Consider the following 25,945-nt stretch of genomic DNA (forward strand, 5'->3'; position numbering starts at 1 on the left):
TGTTTTCCAATCCAGGACTGGATTATGAGTTTGTAACCATGGCAGACCAAGCACTAGTACATCATGTAAATTATACAGTACAAGGAAGCGAATCACCTCCTGATGAACGGGAGTCATGCGCATGGTCACTTGTGTCCAGTACTGCGGTTTATTCATAGCCAATGGTGTAGAGTAAATTCCCTTCAAAGGAATAGGAACTTCCAGAGGCTCCAGACTAAAACCGCAGCGTTTGGCAAATGACCAATCCATAAGACTCAGGGCAGCGCCCGAATCCACATAGGCATCGACGGAAATGGATGACAGTGAACAAATCAGAGTTACAGACAAAATGAACTTAGACTGCAGAGTACTAATGGCAAAAGATTTATCAACCTTTTTTGTGCGTTTAGAGCATGCTGATATAACATGAGCTGAATCACCACAATAAAAACACAATCCATTTTTCCGCCTATAATTTTGCCGTTCACTTCTGGACTGAATTCTATCACATTGCATAGTCTCAGGTGCCTGTTCAGAAGACACCGCCAACTGGTGCACAGGTTTGCGCTCCCGTAAACGCCGATCAATCTGAATGGCCATAGCCATAGACTCATTCAGACCTGTAGGCGCAGGGAACCCCACCATAATATCCTTAATGGCCTCAGAAAGACCATCTCTGAAGTTTGCAGCCAGGGCGCACTCATTCCACTGAGTAAGCACCGACCATTTCCGAAATTTTTGACAATATACTTCCGCTTCATCATGCCCCTGAGAGAGGGCTAATAAAGCCTTTTCAGCCTGAATCTCCAGGTTAGGTTCCTCATAGAGCAATCCCAGTGCCAGAAAAAACGCATCCACACTGAGCAATGCAGGATCCCCTGGTGCCAATGCAAATGCCCAATTCTGAGGGTCGCCCCGCAGGAAAGATATTACAATCTTGACCTGCTGAGCAGGGTCTCCAGAGGAGCGAGATTTCAAAGAAAGAAACAATTTGCAATTGTTCCTGAAATTCAGGAAGGTAGATCTATCTCCAGAAAAAAACTCTGGAATAGGAATTCTAGGTTCAGACATAGGAGTGTGAACAACAAAATCCTGTATGTTTTGAACTTTTGCAGCGAGATTATTCAGGCTGGAAGCCAAACTCTGGACATCCATGTTAAACAGCTAAGGTCAGAGCCATTCAAGGGTTAAGAGGAGGTAAGAAGCAGCTAGACAGCAATTAAGGGCTAGGCAGCAAAACTGAGGGAAAAAAAAAAAAAAAAAATTTCCCTTCAACACTTCTTTTTCTCCTGCTTCAGCCCAAACAATTAACACTTTGTGGGCCGGCTATACTGTCATGTTCCCAATGGCAGGGAATTAAACACATAACACGGGCAAAAACAGGACGAGCTCTAGGGTGATGGAACCTGAGCTGACCGCGATCCTGAACCTCAACACTCAACTAACAGCAGCCGGGGAACGTTCCTGGGGGGACTCTAGACGTCTCGCGCCAGCCGGAGATCTAGCTACCCCTATCAGAAGAATCACAGACCTATCTTGCCTCCAGAGAAATATTCCCACAGAAATAGCAGCCCCCCACATATAATGACGGTGAAATGAGAGGAAGGCACAAACGTAGTTATGAAAACAGATTCAGCAAAATGAGGCCCGCTTAAGCTAGATAGCAGAGGATACAAAAGGTAAACTGCGCGGTCAGCTTAAAACCCTTCAAAATACCATCCTGAAATTACTTGAACTCATGTGCCAACTCATGGTACATGAGTGGTAATTTCAGCCCACTAGAGCAACCAGCAGCAGAGAATTACATATCTGCAAGCTGGACTAAAAACATGAAAGCAAACATGAAACAGGGAAATCCAGACTTAGCTTGTCTTGAAGGCCTAGGAGCAGGTAGCAAAGGTAACAGAGACACACTGATACATTGATAGCCGGCAAGGGAATGACAGGAAAGCCAGGTTAAATAGGAAACACCCAGCCTCTGATGGACAGGTGGAAACCAGAGACCGCAACCCACCAAAGTCACCCAGTACCAGCTGTAACCACCAGAGGGAGCCCAAAAACAGAATCCACAACACCTCTCCTTATTCCGGTGTCCCCATTGACCCTCCTCATTCCAGTGTCCCCTGGGCCTCTCATTCCAGTGTCCCTGGGCCCCTCCTCATTCCAGTGTCCCCGGACCCTCCTCATTCCAGTGTCCCTGGACCCTCCTCATTCCAGTGTCCCTCGGGCCCCTCCTCAATCCAGTGTCCCCCGGGCCCCTCCTCATTCCAGTGTCCCAGGCCCCCATCCTTCCAGGGTCCCCAGACCTACTCATTCCAGTGTTCCCCAGGCCTCTCCTCATTCCAGCGTCCCTTGGGCCCCCATCCTTCCAGTGTCCCAGAGCCTCCTCATTCCATTGTTCCCCGGGCTTCTCTTTATTCCAGTGTCCCCGTGGCCCCTCTTCATTCCAGTGTCCTCCGGGCCCCTCTTCATTCCAGTGTCCCTCAGCCCCCAATCCTTCCAGTGTCCCCGGACCCTCCTCATTCCATTGTCCACGGACCCTCTACATTCCAGTGTCCCTCAGGCCCCTATCCTTCCAGTGTCCCCAGACCTCCTCATTCCAGTGCTCCCCGGGCCTCTCCTTATTCCAGTGTCCCCATGGACCCTCCTCATTCCAGTGTCCCCTGGACCTCCTCATTCCAGTGTCCCCCAGGCCCCTCCTCATTTCAGTGTCCCTGGACCTTCTCATTCCAGTGTACCTCGGGCCCCTCCTCAATCCAGTGTCCCATGGGCCCCTCCTCATTCCAGTGTCCTGGGCCCCCATCCTTCCAGTGTCCTCGGACCTACTCATTCCAGTGTTCCCCAGGCCTCTCCTCATTCCAGTGTCCCCTGGGCCTCTCCTCCTTCCAGTGTACCTGGACCTCCTCATTCCTGTTTCCCCGGGCCTCTCCTCTTTCCAGTGTCCCCCTGGCCCCTCCTCATTCCAGTGTCCCCCAGACCCCACGTCATTCCAGTGTCCCTCAGGCCCCCATCCTTCCAGTGTCCCAGGCCTCTCCTCATTCCAGTATCCCCTAGGCCCCTCCTCATTCCAGTGTCCCCTGGGCCCCTCCTCATTCCAGTGTCCCCAAATCCTCATTCCAGTGTCCCTCAGCCCCCCATCCTTCCAGTATCCCAGGACCCTCCTCATTCCAGTGTCCCTCAGCCCCCCTCATTGCAGTGTCCCCAAACCCTCCTCATTCCAGTGTCCCCAGATCCTCATTTTAGTGTTCCTCGGACCCCCATCCTTCCACTATCCCCGAACCTCCTCATTCCAGTGTTCCCCGGGCCTCTCCTCATTCCAGTGTTCCTATGGACCCTCCTCATTCCAGTGTCCCCCGGTTCCCTCCTCATTCTAGTGTCCCTAAGCCCCTCCTCATTTCAGTGTCCCTCATCCCCCCATCCTTCCAGTGTCTTCGGACCCTCCTCATTCCAGTGTCCCCCAGGACCCTCCTCATTCCAGTGTCCCCTGGGCCCCTTCTTATTCCAGTGTCCCCCAGGCCCCTCCTCATTTCAGTGTCCCTCAGCCCCCATCCTTCCACTGTCCCCACACCCTCCTTATTCCAGTGTTCCTCGGGCCCCCTCCTTTCAGTGTCCCAGGACCCTCCCAATTCAGGTGTCCAATATACCTCCCTTATTGCAGTGTCATTCAGGCCTGCCTCCTTCCAGTGTCTCCAGCATCATAGCAAAATTAAAATCCATAAGGCATCTCTAGTGAGAGGGCTTTCACCCCACCGCCCTCACAGAATCTCCAGAAGGAGAAAGAACTTACAAACTAAAACTCTTTTGGAAGTAGAATCACATTGAACATATAATGTAGTGAGAAAAGCTAATCAAGTTACAAGGAACTAACTATTCAAGTTCCGTTTGAAACAGCCGGAGTGTCATGATTCCCAATGGCAGGGAAACATCAGAACACAAAAATAACGGACGAGCTCTGGGTGATGGAATCTAAAGCTGACCGTGAGCTAAATCTACCACACAACTAACAGTAGCCAGGGAGCATACCTACGGCTTCCTAGATGCCACGCGCCAGCCGGAGGACTAACTACGCCTGGTAGAGGAAGGAACAGACCTGGCTTACCTCTAGGGAAATACCCCGAAAGATGATAGCAGCCCCCCACATGTAATAACGGTGAGTTAAGAGGAAAAGACATACACAGTATGAAAGTAGATTTAGCAAAGAGAGGTCCACTTACTAGATAGCAGAAAGATACAAAAGAGGACTTCACGGTCAACTGAAAACCCTTTCAAAAACCATCCTGAAATTACTTTAAGACTCCTGTGTCAACTCATGACACAGGAGTGGCAATTTCAGCCCACAAGAGCTTCCAGCTACAGAGAATAACAAAACTGCAAACTGGACAAAAGATACAAAACAAAAGGACAAAGTCCACTTAGCTGATCAGCAGACTAGTAGCAGGAACATGCAACCGAAGGCTCTGGTTACAATGATGACTGGCAAGGAAATGACTGGAGAGCAAAGCTAAATAGGAAACTCCCAAACACTGATGGGAGCAGGTGAACTGAGACAGCAAAGACACACAAGTCACCAGTACCACCAGCAACCACCAGGGGAGCCCAAAAGCGGATTCACAACAGTACCCCCCCCTTAAGGAGGGGGCACCGAACCCTCACGAGAACCACCAGGACGATCTGGATGAGCCCTATGAAAGGCACGAACCAAATCCGAGGCATGAACATCAGAGGCAGTTACCCAAGAATTATCTTCTTGACCATAGCCCTTCCATTTAACCAGATACTGAAGTCTCCGTCTGGAAATACGGGAGTCCAGGATCTTCTCCACAACGTACTCCAATTCACCCCCTACCAGCACAGGAGCAGGAGGTTCAGTAGAAGGAACCACCGGTACCTCATACCTCCGCAACAACGACTGATGGAATACATTATGGATAGCGAAAGATGCCGGGAGGTCCAAACGAAAGGAAACAGGGTTAAGAATCTCCAAAATCCTATAAGGACCGATGAACCGAGGCTTAAATTTAGGAGAAGAAACCCTCATAGGGACAAAACGGGAAGACAACCACACCAAGTCCCCAACACGAAGGTGGGGGCCAACACGACGACGGCGGTTAGCAAACTGCTGAGTCCTCTCCTGGGACAATTCCAAATTATCCACCACTTGTCCCCAAATCTGATGCAACCGATCCACTACCGCATCCACTCCAGGACAATCCGAAGATTCAACCTGACCAGATGAAAAACGCGGATGAAACCCTGAATTGCAAAAGAAAGGAGAAACCAAAGTGGCAGAACTAGCCCAATTATTAAGAGCAAACTCCGCCAACGGCAGAAAGGCAACCCAATCATCCTGATCCGCAGACACAAAACACCTCAAATAAGTCTCCAAAGTTTGATTAGTTCGTTCCGTCTGGCCATTGGTCTGAGGATGGAATGCAGACGAAAAAGACAAATCAATGCCCAACCTGGCACAGACTGCCCGCCAAAATCTAGACATGAACTGGGTACCCCTGTCAGAAACGATGTTTTCCGGAATACCATGCAAGCGAACCACATTTTGAAAAAACAGAGGGACCAACTCAGATGAGGAAGGCAACTTAGGCAATGGCACCAAATGAACCTTTTTAGAAAAACGGTCACACACCACCCAGATGACAGACATCTTCTGAGAAACAGGGAGGTCCGAGATAAAGTCCATAGAGATGTGCGTCCAAGGCCTCTTCGGAATAGGCAAGGGCAACAACAACCCACTAGCCCTAGAACAACAAGGCTTGGCCCGGGCACACACATCGCAAGACTGCACAAAAACACGCACATCTCGAGACAGGGAAGGCCACCAGAAGGATCTAGCCACCAAATCTCTGGTGCCAAAAATTCCCGGATGACCTGCCAGAGTAGAAGAATGAACTTCCGAGATGACTCTAGTGGTCCACTCGTCAGGAACAGTCTACCAGACGGGCAACGATCAGGTCTATCCGCCTGAAATTCTTGCAAAGCACGTCGCAAATCTGGAGAGACAGCAGACAAAACCACTCCATCCTTAAGGACACCAGCAGGTTCAGAATTCCCAGGAGAGTCAGGCTCAAAACTCCTAGAAAGAGCATCTGCTTTCACATTCCTAGAACCCGGTAAGTACGAGACCACAAAATTAAACCGGGAAAAGAACAACGACCAACGTGCCTGTCTAGGATTCAGGCGCCTGGCAGACTCCAAATAAATTAAATTCTTGTGATCAGTCAAAACTACCACCTGATGTCTGGCACCCTCAAGCCAATGACGCCACTCCTCAAATGCCCACTTCATGGCCAAAAGCTCCCGATTACCAACATCATAGTTTCGCTCGGCGGCTGAAAATTTTCGCGAAAAGAACGCACAAGGTCTCATCACTGAGCAGTCGGAACTTTTCTGCGACAAAACCGCCCCCGCTCCGATCTCAGAAGCATCGACCTCAACCTGAAAGGGAAGAGAAACATCAGGCTGGCGCAACACAGGGGCAGACAAAAAGCGGCGCTTAAGCTCCCGAAAGGCCTCCACGGCAGCAGGGGACCAATTGGCAACATCAGCACCCTTTTTAGTCAAATCCGTCAGAGGTTTAGCAACGCCAGAAAAACCAGCTATAAATCGACGATAAAAATTAGCAAAGCCCAAGAATTTCTGGAGACTCTTCAGAGAAGTAGGCTGCGTCCAGTCGTAAATAGCCCGAACCTTGACAGGGTCCATCTCAATAGAAGAAGGGGAAAAAATATACCCCAAAAATGAAATTTTTTGAACCCCAAAAACACACTTTGAACCCTTTACACACAAAGAATTCTCCCGCAAAACCTGAAAAACCCTCCTGACCTGCTGAACATGAGACTCCCAGTCATCAGAAAAAATCAAAATATCATCCAAGTACACAATCATAAATTTATCCAAATATTCACGGAAAATATCATGCATTAAGGACTGAAAGACAGAAGGTGCATTAGAAAGGCCGAAAGGCATTACCAAATACTCAAAATGGCCCTCAGGCGTATTAAATGCGGTTTTCCACTCATCACCCTGCTTTATCCGCACAAGATTATACGCACCGCGAAGATCTATCTTAGAGAACCACTTAGCCCCCCTTATGCGAGCAAACAAATCAGTCAGCAAAGGCAACGGATACTGATATTTGACTGTAATTTTATTCAGGAGTCGATAATCAATACAAGGCCTCAGAGAGCCATCCTTTTTAGAGACAAAGAAAAAACCGGCTCCTAAAGGTGATGAAGAAGGACGAATATGTCCCTTTTCCAGGGACTCCTTAATATACTCTCGCATAGCAGCATGTTCAGGCACAGATAAATTAAACAAACGACCCTTTGGAAATTTACTGCCAGGAATCAGATCTATGGCGCAATCACAATCTCTGTGGGGGGGGAGAGAACCAATCTTAGGCTCTTCAAAAACATCACGATAATCAGACAAAAATGCTGGAATCTCAGAGGGAGTAGATGACGAAATGGAAACCAAAGGTACATCCCCATGAGCCCCCCGACATCCCCAGCTTATCACAGACATTGTTTTCCAGTCAAGGACTGGGTTATGAGACTGTAACCATGGTAATCCAAGCACCAAAACATCATGTAAATTGTACAACACAAGGAAGCGAATCACCTCCTGATGGTCTGGAGTCATACGCATAGTCACTTGCGTCCAGAATTGTGGTTTATTACTAGCCAAAGGGGTAGAATCAATACCCTTCAGAGGTATAGGGACTTCCAGTGGCTCTAAATCAAACCCACAGCGCCTGGCAAAGGACCAATCCATAAGACTCAGGGCGGCGCCAGAGTCCACATAGGCATCCACAGTAATAACTGATAATGAACAAATCAAGGTTACAGACAGAATAAATTTAGACTGTAAAGTGCAAATAGACTTGTCAGCCTTCTTTGTGCGTTTAGAGCATGCTGATATAACATGAGCAGAATCACCACAATAGAAACATAACCCATTTTTACGCCTGTAATTCTGCCGCTCGCTTCTGGACAGAGTTCTGTCACATTGCATATTCTCTGGCGACTTTTCAGAAGATACCGCCAAATGGTGCACAGGCTTGCGCTCCCGCAAACGCAGATCAATCTGAATAGCCATTGTCATGGACTCATTCAGACCTGTAGGCGCAGGGAACCCGACCATAACATCTTTAACGGCATCAGAAAGGCCCTCTCTGAAATTTGCCGCTAAGGCGCACTCATTCCACTGAGTAAGCACAGACCACCTACGAAATTTTTGGCAGTATATCTCTGCTTCATCTTGCCCTTGAGATAGGGCTATCAAAGCTTTTTCAGCTTGAATCTCCAAATTAGGTTCCTCATAAAGCAACCCTAAAGCCAGGAAAAACGCATCCACATTGAGCAACGCAGGATCCCCTGGTGCCAATGAAAATGCCCAATTTTGAGGGTCACCTCGCAGCAAAGAGATTACAATCTTAACCTGCTGGACAGGATCTCCTGAGGAGTGAGGTCTGAGAGAAAGGAATAATTTACAATTATATTTGAAATTCAAAAACCGAGATCTATCTCTGGAAAACACCTCTGGTGTAGGGATTTTAGGTTCAGAAATAGGAGCATGTATAACAAAATCTTGTAAATTTTGAACCTTCGTAGCAAGATTATTTAAACCTGCAGCCAAACTCTGAGGATCCATCTTTAAACAGGTGAGCTCAGAGCCATTCAAGGATTATAAGGAGAGAAAGGCAAAGGCTGTAATTAAAGCTGAAATACAACTGATCCAACTATGGAGCAAACATAGGAAAAAAACAAAAAAACAAAACTCTACAGACTTCTTTTTCTCTCCTTTCTTCTGCCAGTAACTTTAACACGGGCCGGTCATACTGTCATGATTCCCAATGGCAGGGAAACATCAGAACACAAAAATAACGGACGAGCTCTGGGTGATGGAATCTAAAGCTGACCGTGAGCTAAATCTACCACACAACTAACAGTAGCCAGGGAGCATACCTACGGCTTCCTAGATGCCACGCGCCAGCCGGAGGACTAACTACGCCTGGTAGAGGAAGGAACAGACCTGGCTTACCTCTAGGGAAATACCCCGAAAGATGATAGCAGCCCCCCACATGTAATAACGGTGAGTTAAGAGGAAAAGACATACACAGTATGAAAGTTGTTGTGAATTTGCTTTTTGCTCCCTCTAGTGGTTACTAGTTTTTTGACTCTGGTTTTTCTGTCATTCCTTTTATCCGCACCTGGGTCGTTACTTAGGGGTGTTGCTATATAAGCTCCCTGGACCTTCAGTTCTATGCCTGGCAACGTAGTTATCAGAGCTAGTCTGCTGTGCTCTTGTCTACTGATCCTGGTTCCAGTTATATCAGCTAAGTCTGCCTTTTGCTTTTTGCTATTTGTTTTGGTTTTGTATTTTTGTCCAGCTTGTTCCAAATCTATATCCTGACCTTTGCTGGAAGCTCTAGGGGGGCTGGTGTTCTCCCCCCGGACCGTTAGACGGTTCGGGGGTTCTTGAATTTCCAGTGTGGATTTTAATAGGGTTTTTGTTGACCATATAAGTTACCTTTCTTTATTCTGCTATCAGTAAGCGGGCCTCTCTGTGCTAAACCTGGTTCATTTCTGTGTTTGTCATTTCCTCTTATCTCACCGTCATTATTTGTGGGGGGCTTCTATCCAGCTTTGGGGTCCCCTTCTCTGGAGGCAAGAAAGGTCTTTGTTTTCCTCTACTAGGGGTAGCTAGATTCTCCGGCTGGCGCGTGTCATCTAGAATCAACGTAGGAATGATCCCCGGCTACTTCTAGTGTTGGCGTTAGGAGTAGATATATGGTCAACCCAGTTACCACTGCCCTATGAGCCGGATTTTTGTATTCTGCAGACTTCCACGTTCCTCTGAGACCCTCGCCATTGGGGTCATAACAGTTTGCCAGGCCAGTATTAAATGTTTAATGCATTGCAGAAGAGGGATTATAAGAAAGAAGATTCTGAGTTTTTTTTTTTTTTCTTCTTCCCCTTTACCTCAGAGTGGCTATGCTTGCTGCAGACATGAATGTCCAGACCTTGATTACAAGTGTGGACCAGCTGGCTACTCGTGTGCAGGGCATACAAGACTATGTTATCAGAAATCCTAGGTCAGAACCTAAAATACCGATTCCTGAACTGTTTTCCGGAGACAGGTTTAAGTTTAGGAATTTCGTGAATAATTGTAAATTGTTTTTGTCCCTGAGACCCTGTTCATCTGGAGATTCTGCTCAGCAAGTAAAAATTGTTATTTCGTTCTTACGGGGCGACCCTCAGGATTGGGCTTTTTCGCTGGCGCCAGGAGATCCGGCATTGGCTGATCTTGATGCGTTTTTTCTGGCGCTCGGTTTACTTTATGAGGAACCCAATCTTGAGATTCAGGCAGAAAAGGCCTTGCTGGCTATGTCTCAGGGGCAGGACGAGGCTGAAGTGTATTGCCAAAAATTTCGGAAATGGTCCGTGCTGACACATTGGAACGAGTGTGCACTGGCCGCTAATTTTAGAAATGGCCTTTCTGAAGCCATTAAGAATGTTATGGTGGGTTTTCCCATTCCCACAGGTCTGAATGATACTATGGCACTGGCTATTCAAATTGACCGGCGGTTGCGGGAGCGCAAAACCGCAAATTCCCTCATGGTGTTGTCTGAACAGACACCTAATTCGGTGCAATGTGATAGAAAAACCGCAAATTCCCTCATGGTGTTGTCTGAACAGACACCTGATTTAATGCAATGTGATAGAATCCTGACTAGAAATGAGCGGAAAATTCATAGACGCCGGAATGGCTTGTGCTACTACTGTGGTGATTCTACACATGTTATCTCAGCATGCTCTAAACGTATAGCTAAGGTTGTTAGTCCTGTCACCGTTGGTAATTTGCAACCTAAATTTATTCTGTCTGTAACTTTGATTTGCTCACTGTCATCTTATCCTGTCATGGCGTTTGTAGATTCAGGTGCTGCCCTGAGTCTTATGGATCTCTCATTTGCTAAGCGCTTTGCCAACCGCCGCCGCGGTGTGGGTCCCCGACTACGCGTTGGGGATTTGGTATGGCTTTCTTCCCGCTTTGTTCCTATGAAGGTCTCCTCTCCCAAATTTAAACCTCGTTTTATTGGGCCTTACAAGATATTGGAAATCCTTAATCCTGTATCTTTTCGTCTGGATCTTCCTGTGTCGTTTGCTATTCACAATGTATTTCATAGGTCCTTGTTGCGGCGGTACATTGTGCCTGTAGTTCCTTCTGCTGAGCCTCCTGCTCCGGTGTTGGTTGAGGGCGAGTTGGAGTACGTGGTGGAGAAGATCTTGGATTCTCGCCTCTCCAGGCGGAGGCTTCAGTACCTGGTCAAGTGGAAGGGCTATGGTCAGGAGGATAATTCCTGGGTGGTCGCCTCTGATGTTCATGCGGCCGATTTAGTTCGTGCCTTTCATGCCGCTCATCCTGATCGCCCTGGTGGTCGTGGTGAGGGTTCGGTGACCCCTCACTAAGGGGGGGGTACTGTTGTGAATTTGCTTTTTGCTCCCTCTAGTGGTTACTAGTTTTTTGACTCTGGTTTTTCTGTCATTCCTTTTATCCGCACCTGGGTCGTTACTTAGGGGTGTTGCTATATAAGCTCCCTGGACCTTCAGTTCTATGCCTGGCAACGTAGTTATCAGAGCTAGTCTGCTGTGCTCTTGTCTACTGATCCTGGTTCCAGTTATATCAGCTAAGTCTGCCTTTTGCTTTTTGCTATTTGTTTTGGTTTTGTATTTTTGTCCAGCTTGTTGCAAATCTATATCCTGACCTTTGCTGGAAGCTCTAGGGGGGCTGGTGTTCTCCCCCCGGACCGTTAGACGGTTCGGGGGTTCTTGAATTTCCAGTGTGGATTTTAATAGGGTTTTTGTTGACCATATAAGTTACCTTTCTTTATTCTGCTATCAGTAAGCGGGCCTCTCTGTGCTAAACCTGGTTCATTTCTGTGTTTGTCATTTCCTCTTATCTCACCGTCATTATTTGTGGGGGGCTTCTATCCAGCTTTGGGGTCCCCTTCTCTGGAGGCAAGAAAGGTCTTTGTTTTCCTCTACTAGGGGTAGCTAGATTCTCCGGCTGGCGCGTGTCATCTAGAATCAACGTAGGAATGATCCCCGGCTACTTCTAGTGTTGGCGTTAGGAGTAGATATATGGTCAACCCAGTTACCACTGCCCTATGAGCTGGATTTTTGTATTCTGCAGATTTCCACGTTCCTCTGAGACCCTCGCCATTGGGGTCATAACAGAAAGTAGATTTAGCAAAGAGAGGTCCACTTACTAGATAGCAGAAAGATACAAAAGAGGACTTCACGGTCAACTGAAAACCCTTTCAAAAACCATCCTGAAATTACTTTAAGACTCCTGTGTCAACTCATGACACAGGAGTGGCAATTTCAGCCCACAAGAGCTTCCAGCTACAGAGAATAACAAAACTGCAAACTGGACAAAAGATACAAAACAAAAGGACAAAGTCCACTTAGCTGATCAGCAGACTAGTAGCAGGAACATGCAACCGAAGGCTCTGGTTACAATGATGACCGGCAAGGAAATGACTGGAGAGCAAAGCTAAATAGGAAACTCCCAAACACTGATGGGAGCAGGTGAACTGAGACAGCAAAGACACACAAGTCACCAGTACCACCAGCAACCACCAGGGGAGCCCAAAAGCGGATTCACAACACCGGAGTGTCACAATTCCACCATTCAGTGTGTCTGGGATACAGCTACTGACAGCTCAACCGTTTAATCTGGTACAAGGGGATACTGAAGCTCTCAGCACTTTGATTGACAGTTCAGTCGTCCAGTCTGGTTACGGTGTTGTTGTGAATTAGACTTTTTGGCTCCCTCTTGTGGTCACTAGTGATATGACTCTGGGATTGTCTTTCTTCAGTTTGGCACTCACCTGGGTCGTTAGTCCAGGGGTGTCGCTATATAAACTTCCTGGATCCTTAGTCCAGTGCCTGGCATCGTTGTTATCAGATCCTTCTGTTGCTCCTGTCTGCTGGTCCTGGCTCTTGCAAAATTAAGCTAAGTCCTGCTTCTTTGTTTTTTGAGTTACTTGCTTTGCTTCTATTTTTGTCCAGCTTGTACTAAATGTGATTTCTGACTTTGCTGGAAGCTCTAGGGGGCTGGTGTTCTCCCCCCGGCCGTTAGACGGTTCGGGGGTTCTTGAATATCCAGCGTGGACATTTTAATAGGGTTTTTGCTGACCATATAAGTCATCTTACTATATTCTGCTATTAGCTAGTGGGCCTCTCTTTGCTAAATACCTAGCTCATTCTTATGTTTGTCTTTTCCTCTTACCTCACCGTTATTATTTGTTGGGGGCTTGTATCCAACTTTTGGGGTCTTTTCTCTGGAGGCAAGAAAGGTCTTTCTTTTCCCTTCTAGGGTTAGTTAGTTCTCCGGCTGGCGCGAGACGTCTAGAACCAACGTAGGCACGTTCCCCGGCTACTTCTATTTGTGGTGCTAGGATTAGATATATGGTCAGCCCAGTTACCACTGCCCTATGAGCTGGTTTTTTGTGTTTGCAGACTTGGTATTTATTCCTGAGACCCTCTGCCATTTGGGTCATAACAGGTGTGTGCTGAGCTATCGGTGTTTTGATGGAAAACTCAGCCATCTGAGAGTAGAAGGTGCTGGCTGTCTCCAGGTGTTCTTTGTCCCAGGTGAATGCCCTGCCACTTAGCTGTGATGTGACTCACAGACCTCTGTCAGACGTACATTCAGCTACTGTGTGGTTTGTCTCTCTGTGCCTTGTATTATGCTTGCTGATCTTTATTTGACTGACCTTGGACCTCGTTCTCTCCATCCACCTGTTTAACCCCTTTGTTCTGATCCCCTATCTTCCTGGTATTTTGACCTCAGACTGTTACCTGACTGCGCCTTCGTTTCTTCCGGCTGTTTATGACATACCCTCCCAGGTTTTGACCTCAACCTCCTTGACTATCCCATCTCGCGGATTGCCCATGAAAAGTAACAGAGTGTCACATTACCTCTGGCCTATACTCTTTTTCTATTTCAATAATATGAATCCTGTTCACACGCTTTGTGACCAGGTGGCAAATTTGACGCAGATGGCTCAGGATCTGACAAAGGATTGCCAGAGTCTGGAATAATCACAAGATCAGCTGCATGGTGAGATAATTAATTTTTTGAAGACCTCCTTTAGCCCTCTACTGCTGTCAGTGGCTGTGACATCAGTTCCCTCTGATGTACAGTTGGTTTCTCCTGAACCTGTAATGGCCCTCCCTGATAAATTTGTGGGATGACAGAAAGCTCAGTGTAGGGTATTCAGGGAGATCTGTAGGTTATTCTTTACCCTGTGTTCCCGTTCATCAGGGGATGATTTCCCACTGGTGGGAATAGTCATGTCCCTTGTAGCGCTGTTGCCGGCAGCTCTACATGGTGTCCCCTTCTTCCTCCATGCAGAGACTCTGGCTTTTTCACCGCCCTGACCCTCAGCGTGGTCTCTAGATTGCTTCCTGCCTCCTGCTGGTTTGCATGCCGCAGTTTATGGTAGCTTGCCTAGTGTGTGCGTTCCCGTTCTTAAAGGGGCCACAAACACATGCTAAATGCCCTCAGACTGTTGCTGAGAGGCATTTAGCATAGTTAGTTCATTTGCAAGATGGCTCTCAGCCAATAGCCATCTTGTATAAAACACGTGTGGTGTTCTACCATGCTGTTGTGAGGACCCCTGATCCCTGTGTGGCTAGTGATCCTGAACCCGAATCCCTGGTCCTGGTGTGGCCAGTGTCATGAACCCGAATCCATAGTTCTGGTGCAGCCAGAGCCTGAATGTTGTCCCCTGGTTCTGGTACAGCCAGTCCTGTTTCCGAAGTCCCTTGGCCTTAGTGTGGCCAGTCCTGTTCCCTAAGTCCCCTTTTCTTGGTGCAGCGAGTGTCTGAACATTGTCATTTAGTCATAGTGCTGCCAGCTCTGAATCTGAGGTCCCCTGGTCCCGCTGCGGCCAGTCATGTTTCTGGAGTTAATTCTCCATTTGGGAGCACTCCACTCTGAATCCATCTCCTGTTTTGTTTTGGATAATTTACCTGCTGGGTAGGTACTGGGACTTCCATGGTTGTTGTGGAGACACAGGGGTCAGCTGGTGCCTTACCTGAAACCGCATGGAACAGAGATCACCCCACCAAAAGCCCGCTCTCCTTTTACCGTGGGCATAATACTACTCATTCAACACAGGGTGAGGGTAAAACAGTGCGGCAATACTTTATTGAACCACAAAACTGACAAATAACACATTGAACCGTCAAAGCAAAATAACCAAGATGGTGCAAAATTACAGAGGCTCACCCTTCCGCTGACTCACCGGGATAAGAGCAGCTGTCACTTCAGAGCTTCCAGGGCAGACTACCCCACCTGTGGCACATACAGAGGGGAGGTAACGACAAGTTTAGGTAGCTGACAGTCCATTGAGGTACAAGGCCAGGTGACCGGAGGGTCACAACCTGGCTTATCCGAGTCTCTGGTTCTTTGGATCTCTTGACTATCTGGATGTATATCTGTATACAGTATATTGTCAAAGATATGACAAGATAGAGGATTTTGTGGATGTAGTCCGCTCTGCCGATAATGATATAAAGTCAAGGTGTTCAAATAGACAAAAATGGTTTCAAGGCGTTTCAAGTTTCAAATGACCCCTTCCTCAGGACATAACCACAAGTCAATGAACCTGGTTATGTTTCATCTCTGGATCATGGTAAAATCATGATAAAATATTATGACGGTAATAAATACTGCCTGTGACCCCCAGGGGCGGAGATATCCTGAAAATTGAAAATCTCATAATTTTCCGAAACTGAAGCCAGATCCCATGACCAGCCCTGTTAGGAGTCATCAAGGGGAGGGGTATGAGAGTGTAACTTAGGTGTTGCTAAAAAGACAAGGCAAATTATGATTTGTGTTCAATGGCGGAAGATACATAGCCATGTTGGCTGGATTCACATTTATGTACGTTTTCACTAGGAGTGCTTCTCTAAATAAATCTGAAGCCATTTCCGTGTCCCAAATTTAGTAAGTTTCATTTGTTAATGCCTTTTATTTCATATAATTGTATACACTGTATTATTTTGTCCCCTTTGTAAAATCTTTTGTAAATATTTTTTTATTAACACTGCCTATTGTTCTGGATTAAATATAAAATTTAATAGTTCTGTTCCTCTTGTTCTGTTAACCGCACCCCAAAGCCATACGCTATCGGTAACGGGTATCCAGTCGGACTGTATAAACGATTGGCGGTGGCAGCAAGTAGTTACTTTTGTTATTACAAAGCTGGCAGGGACCATACTAGAGATACTGTATATATGTTTTCAATGCTTTGGTATCGGAGGTGTTTATACCATATGCTCACTGTTAGTTCTCCAATAATCGGCCTAATAATGGAAACAGCCTGCGCTCCCTCTGTGAATCGTCGGTCAATTGTGTAATTGTCCTGATGATAGGGGGCAGCTGAGGACTGTTCGTGACAAAAAGGTAACATCGCGGTGGTTTAGCCCAACTCTCCCCCAGCTGTGATCTCCTTCCAGTGTCCTCCGGTTACCCTACTTCCAGTGTCCCCTGTACCTACCCGCCTTCCAGTGCCCCCAGTTCCTCCTCCTTCCAGTGTTCTCAGATCATTTCCCTTCCATTGACCCTGGACGCCCCTCCTTCCAGTTTTTCCCAATTCCACCCATCTTCCAATGTTCCCTGATTGCTCCTCCTGTCAGTGCCCTCTGATTCCCCCTCCTTTTTAGTGCCCTATGGTGTTCGATGTATCCCCTCTCCTTGTATCCCCCTATTCCCCCTTCTTCTGGTGTCTGATGTATCCCCTCTCCTTCTAGTGTCCCCCATTCCCCCTCCTTCTGGTGCCTGATGTATCCCCTCTCCTTCTAGTGTCCCCCTATTCCCACTCCTTCTGGTGTCTGATGTATCCCCTCTCCTTCTAGTGTCCCCCTATTCTCCCTCCTTCAGGGGTCTGATGTATCCCCTCTCCTTCTAGTGTCCCCCTATTCTCCCTCCTTCTGGTGTCTGATGTATCCCCTCTCCTTCTAGTGACCCCCTATTCCCCCTCCTTCTGGTGTCTGATGTATCCCCTCTCCTTCTAGTGTCCCCCTATTCTCCCTCCTTCAGGGGTCTGATGTATCCCCTCTCCTTCTAGTGTCCCCCTATTCTCCCTCCTTCTGGTGTCTGATGTATCCCCTCTCCTTCTAGTGACCCCCTATTCCCCCTCCTTCTGGTGTCTGATGTATCCCCTCTCCTTCTAGTGTCCCCCTATTCTCCCTCCTTCTGGTGTCTGATGTATCCCCTCTTCTTCTAGTGTCCCCTATTCTCCCTCCTTCAGGGGTCTGATGTATCCCCTCTCCTTCTAGTGTCCCCCTATTCTCCCTATTTCTGGTGTCTGATTTATCCCGTCTATTTCTGGTGTCCCCCTGTTCCCCTCCTTCAGGTGTCTGATGTATCCCCTCTCCTTCTAGTGACCCCTTTTTCTCCCTCCTTCTGGTGTCTGATGTATCCCCTCTCCTTCTAGTGTCCCCCTTTTTCTCCCTCCTTCTGGTGTCTGAAGTATCCCCTCTCCTTCTAGTGTCCCCCTATTCTCCCTCCTTCTGGTGTCTGATGTATCCCCTCTCCTTCTAGTGTCCCCCTATTCTCCCTCCTTCTGGTGTCTGATGTATCCCCTCTCCTTCTAGTGACCCCTTTTTCTCCCTCCTTCTGGTGTCTGATGTATCCCCTCTCCTTCTAGTGTCCCCCTATTCTCCCTCCTTCTGGTGTCTGATGTATCCCCTCTCCTTCTAGTGTCCCCCTATTCTCCCTCCTTCTGGTGTCTGATGTATCCCCTCTCCTTCTAGTGACCCCTTTTTCTCCCTCCTTCTGGTGTCTGATGTATCCCCTCTCCTTCTAGTGTCCCCCTATTCTCCCTCCTTCTGGTGTCTGATGTATCCCTTCTCCTTCTAGTGACCCCTTTTTCTCCCTCCTTCTGGTGTCTGATGTATCCCCTCTCCTTCTAGTGTCCCCCTATTCTCCCTCCTTCTGGTGTCTGATGTATCCCCTCTCCTTCTAGTGTCCCCCTATTCTCCCTCCTTCTGGTGTCTGATGTATCCCCTCTCCTTCTAGTGACCCCTTTTTCTCCCTCCTTCTGGTGTCTGATGTATCCCCTCTCCTTCTAGTGTCCCCCTATTCTCCCTCCTTCAGGTGTTTGATGTATCCCCTCTCCTTCTAGTGTCCCCCTATTCTCCCTCCTTCTGGTGTCTGATGTATCCCCTCTCCTTCTAGTGTCCCCCTATTCTCCCTCCTTCTGGTGTCTGATGTATCCCCTCTCCTTCTAGTGTCCCCCTATTCTCCCTCCTTCTGGTGTCTGATGTATCCCCTCTCCTTCTAGTGACCCCTTTTTCTCCCTCCTTCTGGTGTCTGATGTATCCCCTCTCCTTCTAGTGTCCCCCTATTCTCCCTCCTTCTGGTGTCTGATGTATCCCCTCTCCTTCTAGTGTCCCCCTATTCTCCCTCCTTCTGGTGTCTGATGTATCCCCTCTCCTTCTAGTGTCCCCCTATTCTCCCTCCTTCTGGTGTCTGATGTATCCCCTCTCCTTCTAGTGTCCCCCTATTCTCCCTCCTTCAGGTGTTTGATGTATCCCCTCTCCTTCTAGTGTCCCCTTTTTCTCCCTCCTTCTGGTGTCTGATGTATCCTCTCTCCTTCTAGTGTCCCCCTATTCCCTCACCTTCTAGTGTCCCCCTATTCCCCCTCCTTCTGGTGACTGATGTATCCCCTCTCTTTCCGGTGTCCCCATATTCCCACTCTTTCTGGTCTCCTCTGTATCCCCCTCCTTCTGGTATCCCCCCGATTTCCACTCGTTCGTGTCCCCTGATTTTTCCTCCTTCCAATGTCCCCCGATTCCTCCTCCTTCTAGTGTCCCCGATTCCCCTTCCTTTGTGTCCCCTCTTCCCAGTGTCCCCCATAACCGCTGTCCACCACCTCTTTCTTCCCAGCTCCTCTTCCTTGTCCACCCCCTTGAGACCCTCGGTTTGTTTTTTAGGTCCCTTGCAGTTGGGCGCCCGCTCTACTCCCTGCGCGCTCCGGTTGACACTCCGTGATGTTCTTCTTCTGAGCTGTTTAGATGTGGCAGAAGATGTGGGGGAGCAGGACCCCCTCACCCTGAAGTTCCTGATTCTCCACAGTATCTTGTTGCTCAGACAGGAGTACGGTGTCTATGTACAGCGCCAGACATACTGCTGGTGAGTGATGTGGGTGTCATACCACCGGTCCATGAGAGTGGCCATCACTCCGACCTCCAACCACCGAGGGTGGGGGATGGGAGGAGCATGCTGATCTCGGCTATTAACTATTCACAGGGGTCAGAAGGATCTGAGGAATGCATTGTGCACCGCGAGGGCGGTGATGGCATGCTGTCAGGACTGGGATCAGGCTCTGCCCTTCATCACAGGTAAGGACTGGGGTATCATTTGTAAATATGGTGGTCCTCACCAGACGGGGGGCACAGAAACGGCGGCACTGTGGAGATGAAGCAGTCATACAATTAGTAGGTGATCTGAAACACCGAAATCTTCAGGAGTAACTCCAACAGCAAGTACAGAGGTGGGTAACAGATGATGGGGAACGCTGATGGGGACCCAGTGAGGAACCTCGCTAGAATTACCTGAGGGCAGTCCCATCACAGTCCAGCACCAGGAGAACATGTCTGAGGGTCTCTCCTCTGCACTCACCAGCTCATTGTCACCACTCTCCTCTCATCGCCCTGCAGGTGCCATTATTTATGGCGGTCACATTGTAGAAGAGGAAGATGTCCAGAGTGTCATGGCGGTAATCCAGCACTGTCTACAAGGATCACACCAGCCGGGCAGCCGTGGTCTCCCACATGTGATGTCAGCTCTGACAGCTGCAGGGATCTCCGGTAAGAGTTATATAGAATATGAAGCTGCTACCCCAGGCAGAAAGCGACTACAGGAGATAGGGATCATTCCTCGAAAAGCCGAGTCATTATTTACATCCATTACATTACTGATCCTGAGTTACCTCCTGTATTATCCTCCAGAGCTGCACTCACTATTCTGCTGGTGCAGTCACTGTGTACATACATTACATTACTGATCCTGAGTTACCTCCTGTATTATCCTCCAGAGCTGCACTCACTATTCTGCTGGTGCAGTCACTGTGTACATACATTACATTACTGATCCTGAGTTACCTCCTGTATTATCCTCCAGAGCTGCACTCACTATTCTGCTGGTGCAGTCACTGTGTACATACATTACATAACACATACACAAGAGACGCTCTCACAAATCACTTAACCATCTGCTCACTCTTTCTATCCTCCTTCTCCTAGTTGCTGGAGACATCTCTCCGAACCCCGGCCCCCCATGTTATAGCCAGTCAAACCTCCCAACTGCTACACCCAGAAACCCCTCTAACCTTATTAATATTCCATGCATGCCTTCTGTCTCTTTCAATTGTGCTCTTTGGAATTCTCGCTCTGTGTGTAATAAACTCTCCTTCATTCATGACTTCTTCCTTTCTAACTCTCTTAATCTCCTGGCTCTTACTGAAACCTGGATCCAGCAGTCAGACACCACCGCTGCTGCTGCTCTCTCATTTGGTGGACTACACTTTTCTCATACCCCAAGATCAGACAACAGAGCAGGTGGAGGCGTTGGTCTGCTCCTTTCACCCAAATGTACCTTCCAAGTTATCCCCCAAGTACCCTCACTTGTATTCCCTTCCTTTGAGGTCCATGCTGTCAGATTCTACGTCCCCTTCTCCATGCGAGTGGCGGTGGTGTATCGTCCTCCCGGCCCCTCTCACCAGTTCCTGGATCATTTTGCCACCTGGCTTCCACACTTTCTCTCTTATGACACCCCCACCCTCATCATGGGTGATTTCAATATCCCAATTGCTTCTCCCCTCTCCCCATCTGCTTCTCACCTTTTATCTCTAACCTCCTCTTTCGGCCTCTCGCAGCATACTAACTCTCCAACACATGATGATGGAAACTCCCTTGATTTGGTCTTCTCCCGGCTTTGCTCACTGGATGATTTCACAAACTCCCCTCTCCCGCTCTCTGACCACAACCTTCTTTCATTCTCTATCAAGAACTGCCATCCCGCTCAGGTCATCCCAACTTTCCACACTTATAGAAACATACAGGCCATTAACACCCAGAAACTTATGAAGAACTTGCAGTCTTCATTGGCCCCAATCTCCTCCATCTCTTGTCCTGATTCTGCTCTGAAGCATTACAATGAAACCCTGCAAAGTGCCCTGGAAGAAGCTGCACCTCCTATACATAGAACAACTCGGCACAGACGGCGACAACCGTGGCACACGCTGCAAACACGTTTCCTGCAGCGGTGCTCCAGGTGCGCCGAACGTCTGTGGAGAAAATCTAATCTGCCCGAAGATTTCATCCATTATAAGTTCATGTTAAAAACATACAACTCTGCCCTTCACCTCTCCAAACAAACCTATTTCAACACCCTCATCACCTCGCTGTCCAATAACCCTAAACGTCTCTTTGACACTTTCCGGTCCCTACTCAACCCAAGAGAGCAGGCCCCAACCACAGATCTCCACGCTGACGATCTGGCCAATTACTTCAAAGAAAAAATTGACCACATTCGACAGGAAATCATTTCCCAATCTCTTCATACCAAGCACTGTCCTCCCTCCCCCACTGCATCTAGTTCACTCTCTGACTTTGAACCAGTTACAGAAGAAGAAGTAAGCAGGCTCCTTGCATCTTCTCGCCCAACCACTTGCACCAGCGACCCCATTCCGTCGCATCTCCTCCAGTCCCTTTCCCCGGCTGTCACCTCTCACCTAACAAAAATATTCAACCTTTCCCTCACTTCCGGTATTTTTCCCTCCTCATTTAAGCATGCCATCATACATCCACTACTTAAAAAGCCCTCCCTCGATCAAAATTGTGCCGCTAATTATAGACCTGTCTCTAATCTTCCCTTCATCTCTAAACTCCTCGAACGCCTGGTCCACTCCCGTCTTACCCGCTATCTCTCAGATAATTCTCTTCTCGACCCTCTTCAATCTGGTTTCCGCTCTTTACACTCTACTGAAACTGCCCTCACTAAAGTCTCTAATGACCTACTAACAGCTAAATCTAATGGTCACTATTCCATGCTAATTCTCTTGGATCTCTCCGCAGCATTCGACACTGTGGATCATCAGCTCCTCCTCACTATGCTCCGCTCCATCGGCCTCAAGGACACCGTTCTCTCTTGGTTCTCCTCCTATCTCTCTGGCCGATCCTTCACTGTTTGTTTTGCTGGTTCCTCCTCCTCTCACCTTCCCCTTACTGTTGGGGTTCCTCAAGGATCAGTCCTAGGCCCCCTCCTCTTCTCTTTGTATACTGCCCCTATTGGACAAACAATCAGTAGATTTGGTTTCCAGTACCATCTCTATGCTGACGACACCCAATTATATACCTCTTCTCCTGTTATCACGCCGACCTTTTTAGAAAACACCAGTGATTGTCTTACCGCTGTCTCTAACATCATGTCCTCCCTCTATCTGAAACTGAACCTGTCAAAAACTGAACTCCTCGTGTTCTCTCCCTCTACAAACCTACCTTTGCCCGACATTGCCATCTCTGTGTGCGGTTCCACCATTACTCCAAAGCAACATGCCCGCTGCCTTGGAGTCATCCTTGATTCCGAGCTTTCATTCACCCCCCACATCCGATCACTGGCTCGCTCTTCTTATCTGCATCTCAAAAACATTTCCAGAATTCGCCCTTTTCTTACTTTCGACTCTGCAAAAACTCTTACTGTCTCACTTATTCATTCTCGTCTGGACTATTGTAACTCTCTACTAATTGGCCTACCTTTTACCAGACTCTCCCCGCTCCAATCTGTCCTGAATGCTGCTGCCAGGATCATATTCCTCGCCAACCGTTACACCGATGCCTCTACCTTGTGCCAGTCATTACACTGGCTACCCATCCAATCCAGAATCCAGTACAAAACTACTACCCTCATCCACAAAGCACTCCATGGCTCAGCACCACCCTACATCTCCTCTCTGGTCTCAGTCTACCAACCTACCCGTGCCCTCCGCTCTGCTAATGACCTCAGGTTAGCATCCTCAATAATCAGAACCTCCCACTCCCGTCTCCAAGACTTTACACGTGCGGCGCCGATTCTTTGGAATGCACTACCTAGGTTAATACAATTAATCCCCAATCCCCACAGTTTTAAGCGTGCACTAAAAACTCATTTGTTCAGATTGGCCTACCGCCTCAACGCATTAACCTAATTATCCCTGTGTGGCCTATTAATAAAAAACAACAACATAATCACGTTCCTCCATCATGTTCTCATACACTTTATGCAGTTAATAGCCTCTGTGTCTGTACTGTTACATACTTAGGCAGTTAACTGGTTCATGCAGCTTTACATGAACACCCGAGCCTTACACTATGGCTGGTCCAAATAACTAAAGCAATTGTTACCATCCACCTCTTGTGTCTCCCCTTTTCCTCATAGATTGTAAGCTTGCGAGCAGCAGGGCCCTCATTCCTCCTGGTATCTGTTTTGAACTGTGATTTCTGTTATGCTGTAATGTCTGTTGTCTGTATAAGTCCCCTCTATAAGTTGTAAAGCGCTGCGGAATATGTTGGCGCTATATAAATAAAATTATTATTATTATTATTATTATTATTATTACATTACTGATCCTGAGTTACCTCCTGTATTATACCCCAGAGCTGCACTCACTATTCTGCTGGTGCAGTCACTGTGTACATACATTACATTACTGATCCTGAGTTACATCCTGTATTATACCCCAGAGCTGCACTCACTATTCTGCTGGTGCAGTCACTGTGTACATACATTACATTACTGATCCTGAGTTACCTCCTGTATTATACTCCAGAGCTGCACTCACTATTCTGCTGGTGCAGTCACTGTGTACATACATTACTGATCCTGAGTTACCTCCTGTATTATACTCCAGAGCTGCACTCACTATTCTGCTGGTGCAGTCACTGTGTACATACATTTCATTACTGATCCTGAGTTACATCCTGTATTATACTCCAGAGCTGCACTCACTATTCTGCTGGTGCAGTCACTGTGTACATACATTTCATTACTGATCCTGAGTTATATCCTGTATTATACTCCAGAGCTGCACTCACTATTCTGCTGGTGCAGTCACTGTGTACATACATTACATTACTGATCCTGAGTTACATCCTGTATTATACCCCAGAGCTGCACTCACTATTCTGCTGGTGCAGTCACTGTGTACATACATTACATTACTGATCCTGAGTTACCTCCTGTATTATACTCCAGAGCTGCACTCACTATTCTGCTGGTGCAGTCACTGTGTACATACATTACTGATCCTGAGTTACCTCCTGTATTATACCCCAGAGCTGCACTCACTATTCTGCTGGTGCAGTCACTGTGAACATACATTACATTACTGATCCTGAGTTACACCCTGTATTATACCCCAGAGCTGCACTCACTATTCTGCTGGTGCAGTCACTGTGTGCATACATTACATTACTGATCCTGAGTTACATCCTGTATTATACTCCAGAGCTGCACTCACTATTCTGCTGGTGCAGTCACTGTGAACATACATTACATTACTGATCCTGAGTTACATCCTGTGTTATACCCCAGAGCTGCACTCACTATTCTGCAGGTGCAGTCACTGTGTACATACATTACATTACTGATCCTGAGTTACCTCCTGTAATATACCCCAGAGCTGCACTCACTATTCTGCTGGTACAGTCACTGTGTACATACATTACATTACTGATCCTGAGTTACCTCCTGTATTATACTCCAGAGCTGCACTCACTATTGTGCTGGTGCAGTCACTGTGTACATACATTACTGATCCTGAGTTACCTCCTGTATTATACTCCAGAGCTGCACTCACTATTGTGCTGGTGCAGTCACTGTGTACATACATTACATTACTGATCCTGAGTTATATCCTGTATTATACTCCAGAGCTGCACTCACTATTTGTTGTGAATTCTGCTCTTGGGCTCCCTCCGGTGGTTGTTAGTGGTAGTGCAGTGGTCTCTGGATTGTAAGCCAGGGCAGGTGTTTCTGCTTATTGCAGCTCTATTAGGCATTTAGGTTTGTAGGATCCATCAATCCCTGCCAGTTGTCCATTGTATCTTGGAGGGATTGCATCTCTGTCTGGCTCCACTTGCCCTGCTGTCATTTCAGCTAAGATAAGTGTCTTGTTTTGGTTCTCTGTAGCACGCATGCAGTGTGCTTTTATGTGCAGTGCAATCTATTGTGTTTTTGTCCAGCTTAGACTTTGTTTGGATTTTTCTGTCATGTGGTTTTCTCTGGAGATGCAGATATACATCCTATATCTTTAGTTAGATGTAGTATATAGTATATTCTGCTGTGGGATTTTCTAGTGTTTTAATACTGACCGCTTAGAACTCTGTCCTATACTTTTCTATTTAGCTAGAAGTGCCTCTTTTGCTAAACTCTGTCTTTTCTGCCTGTGTACGTATTTCCTCTTAAACTCACAGTCAATATTTGTGGGGGGCTGCCTATACTTTGGGGCTCTGCTCTGAGGCAAGATAGGATTTCCCATTTCCATCTTTAGGGGTATTTAGTCCTCCGGCTGTGTCGAGGTGTCTAGGCCTGGTTAGGTACATCCCACGGCTACTTCTAGTTGCGGTGTCAGTATTAGGATTGCGGTCAGTACAGGTACCACCTACTCCAGAGATAGTCTCATGCGGCTCCAGGGTCACCAGATCATAACACTATTCTGCTGGTGCAGTCACTGTGTACATACATTACATTACTGATCCTGAGTTACATCCTGTATTATACTCCAGAGCTGCACTCACTATTCTGCTGGTGCAGTCACTGTGTACATACATTACATTACTGATCCTGATTTACCTCCTGTATTATACTCCAGAGCTGCACTCACTATTAT

General features: G+C 47.5%; 1 protein-coding gene across 1 annotated transcript in view; it reads left to right on the forward strand.

Annotated features, from left to right (window-relative positions):
* DNHD1 (dynein heavy chain domain 1) overlaps positions 1-25,945 on the forward strand; it is a 458,413-nt gene that overhangs the window by 349,122 nt on the left and 83,346 nt on the right. Inside the window, exons 39-41 of the mRNA XM_077299004.1 lie at positions 19,011-19,209; positions 19,327-19,418; positions 19,737-19,886. Of these exons, the coding sequence (XP_077155119.1) occupies positions 19,011-19,209; positions 19,327-19,418; positions 19,737-19,886 (441 nt within the window). The remainder of the gene's footprint in view (positions 1-19,010; positions 19,210-19,326; positions 19,419-19,736; positions 19,887-25,945) is intronic.

The sequence above is a fragment of the Ranitomeya variabilis genome, chromosome 3 (assembly GCF_051348905.1).
Source record: "Ranitomeya variabilis isolate aRanVar5 chromosome 3, aRanVar5.hap1, whole genome shotgun sequence".
Classification (NCBI taxonomy): Eukaryota; Metazoa; Chordata; class Amphibia; order Anura; family Dendrobatidae; genus Ranitomeya; species Ranitomeya variabilis.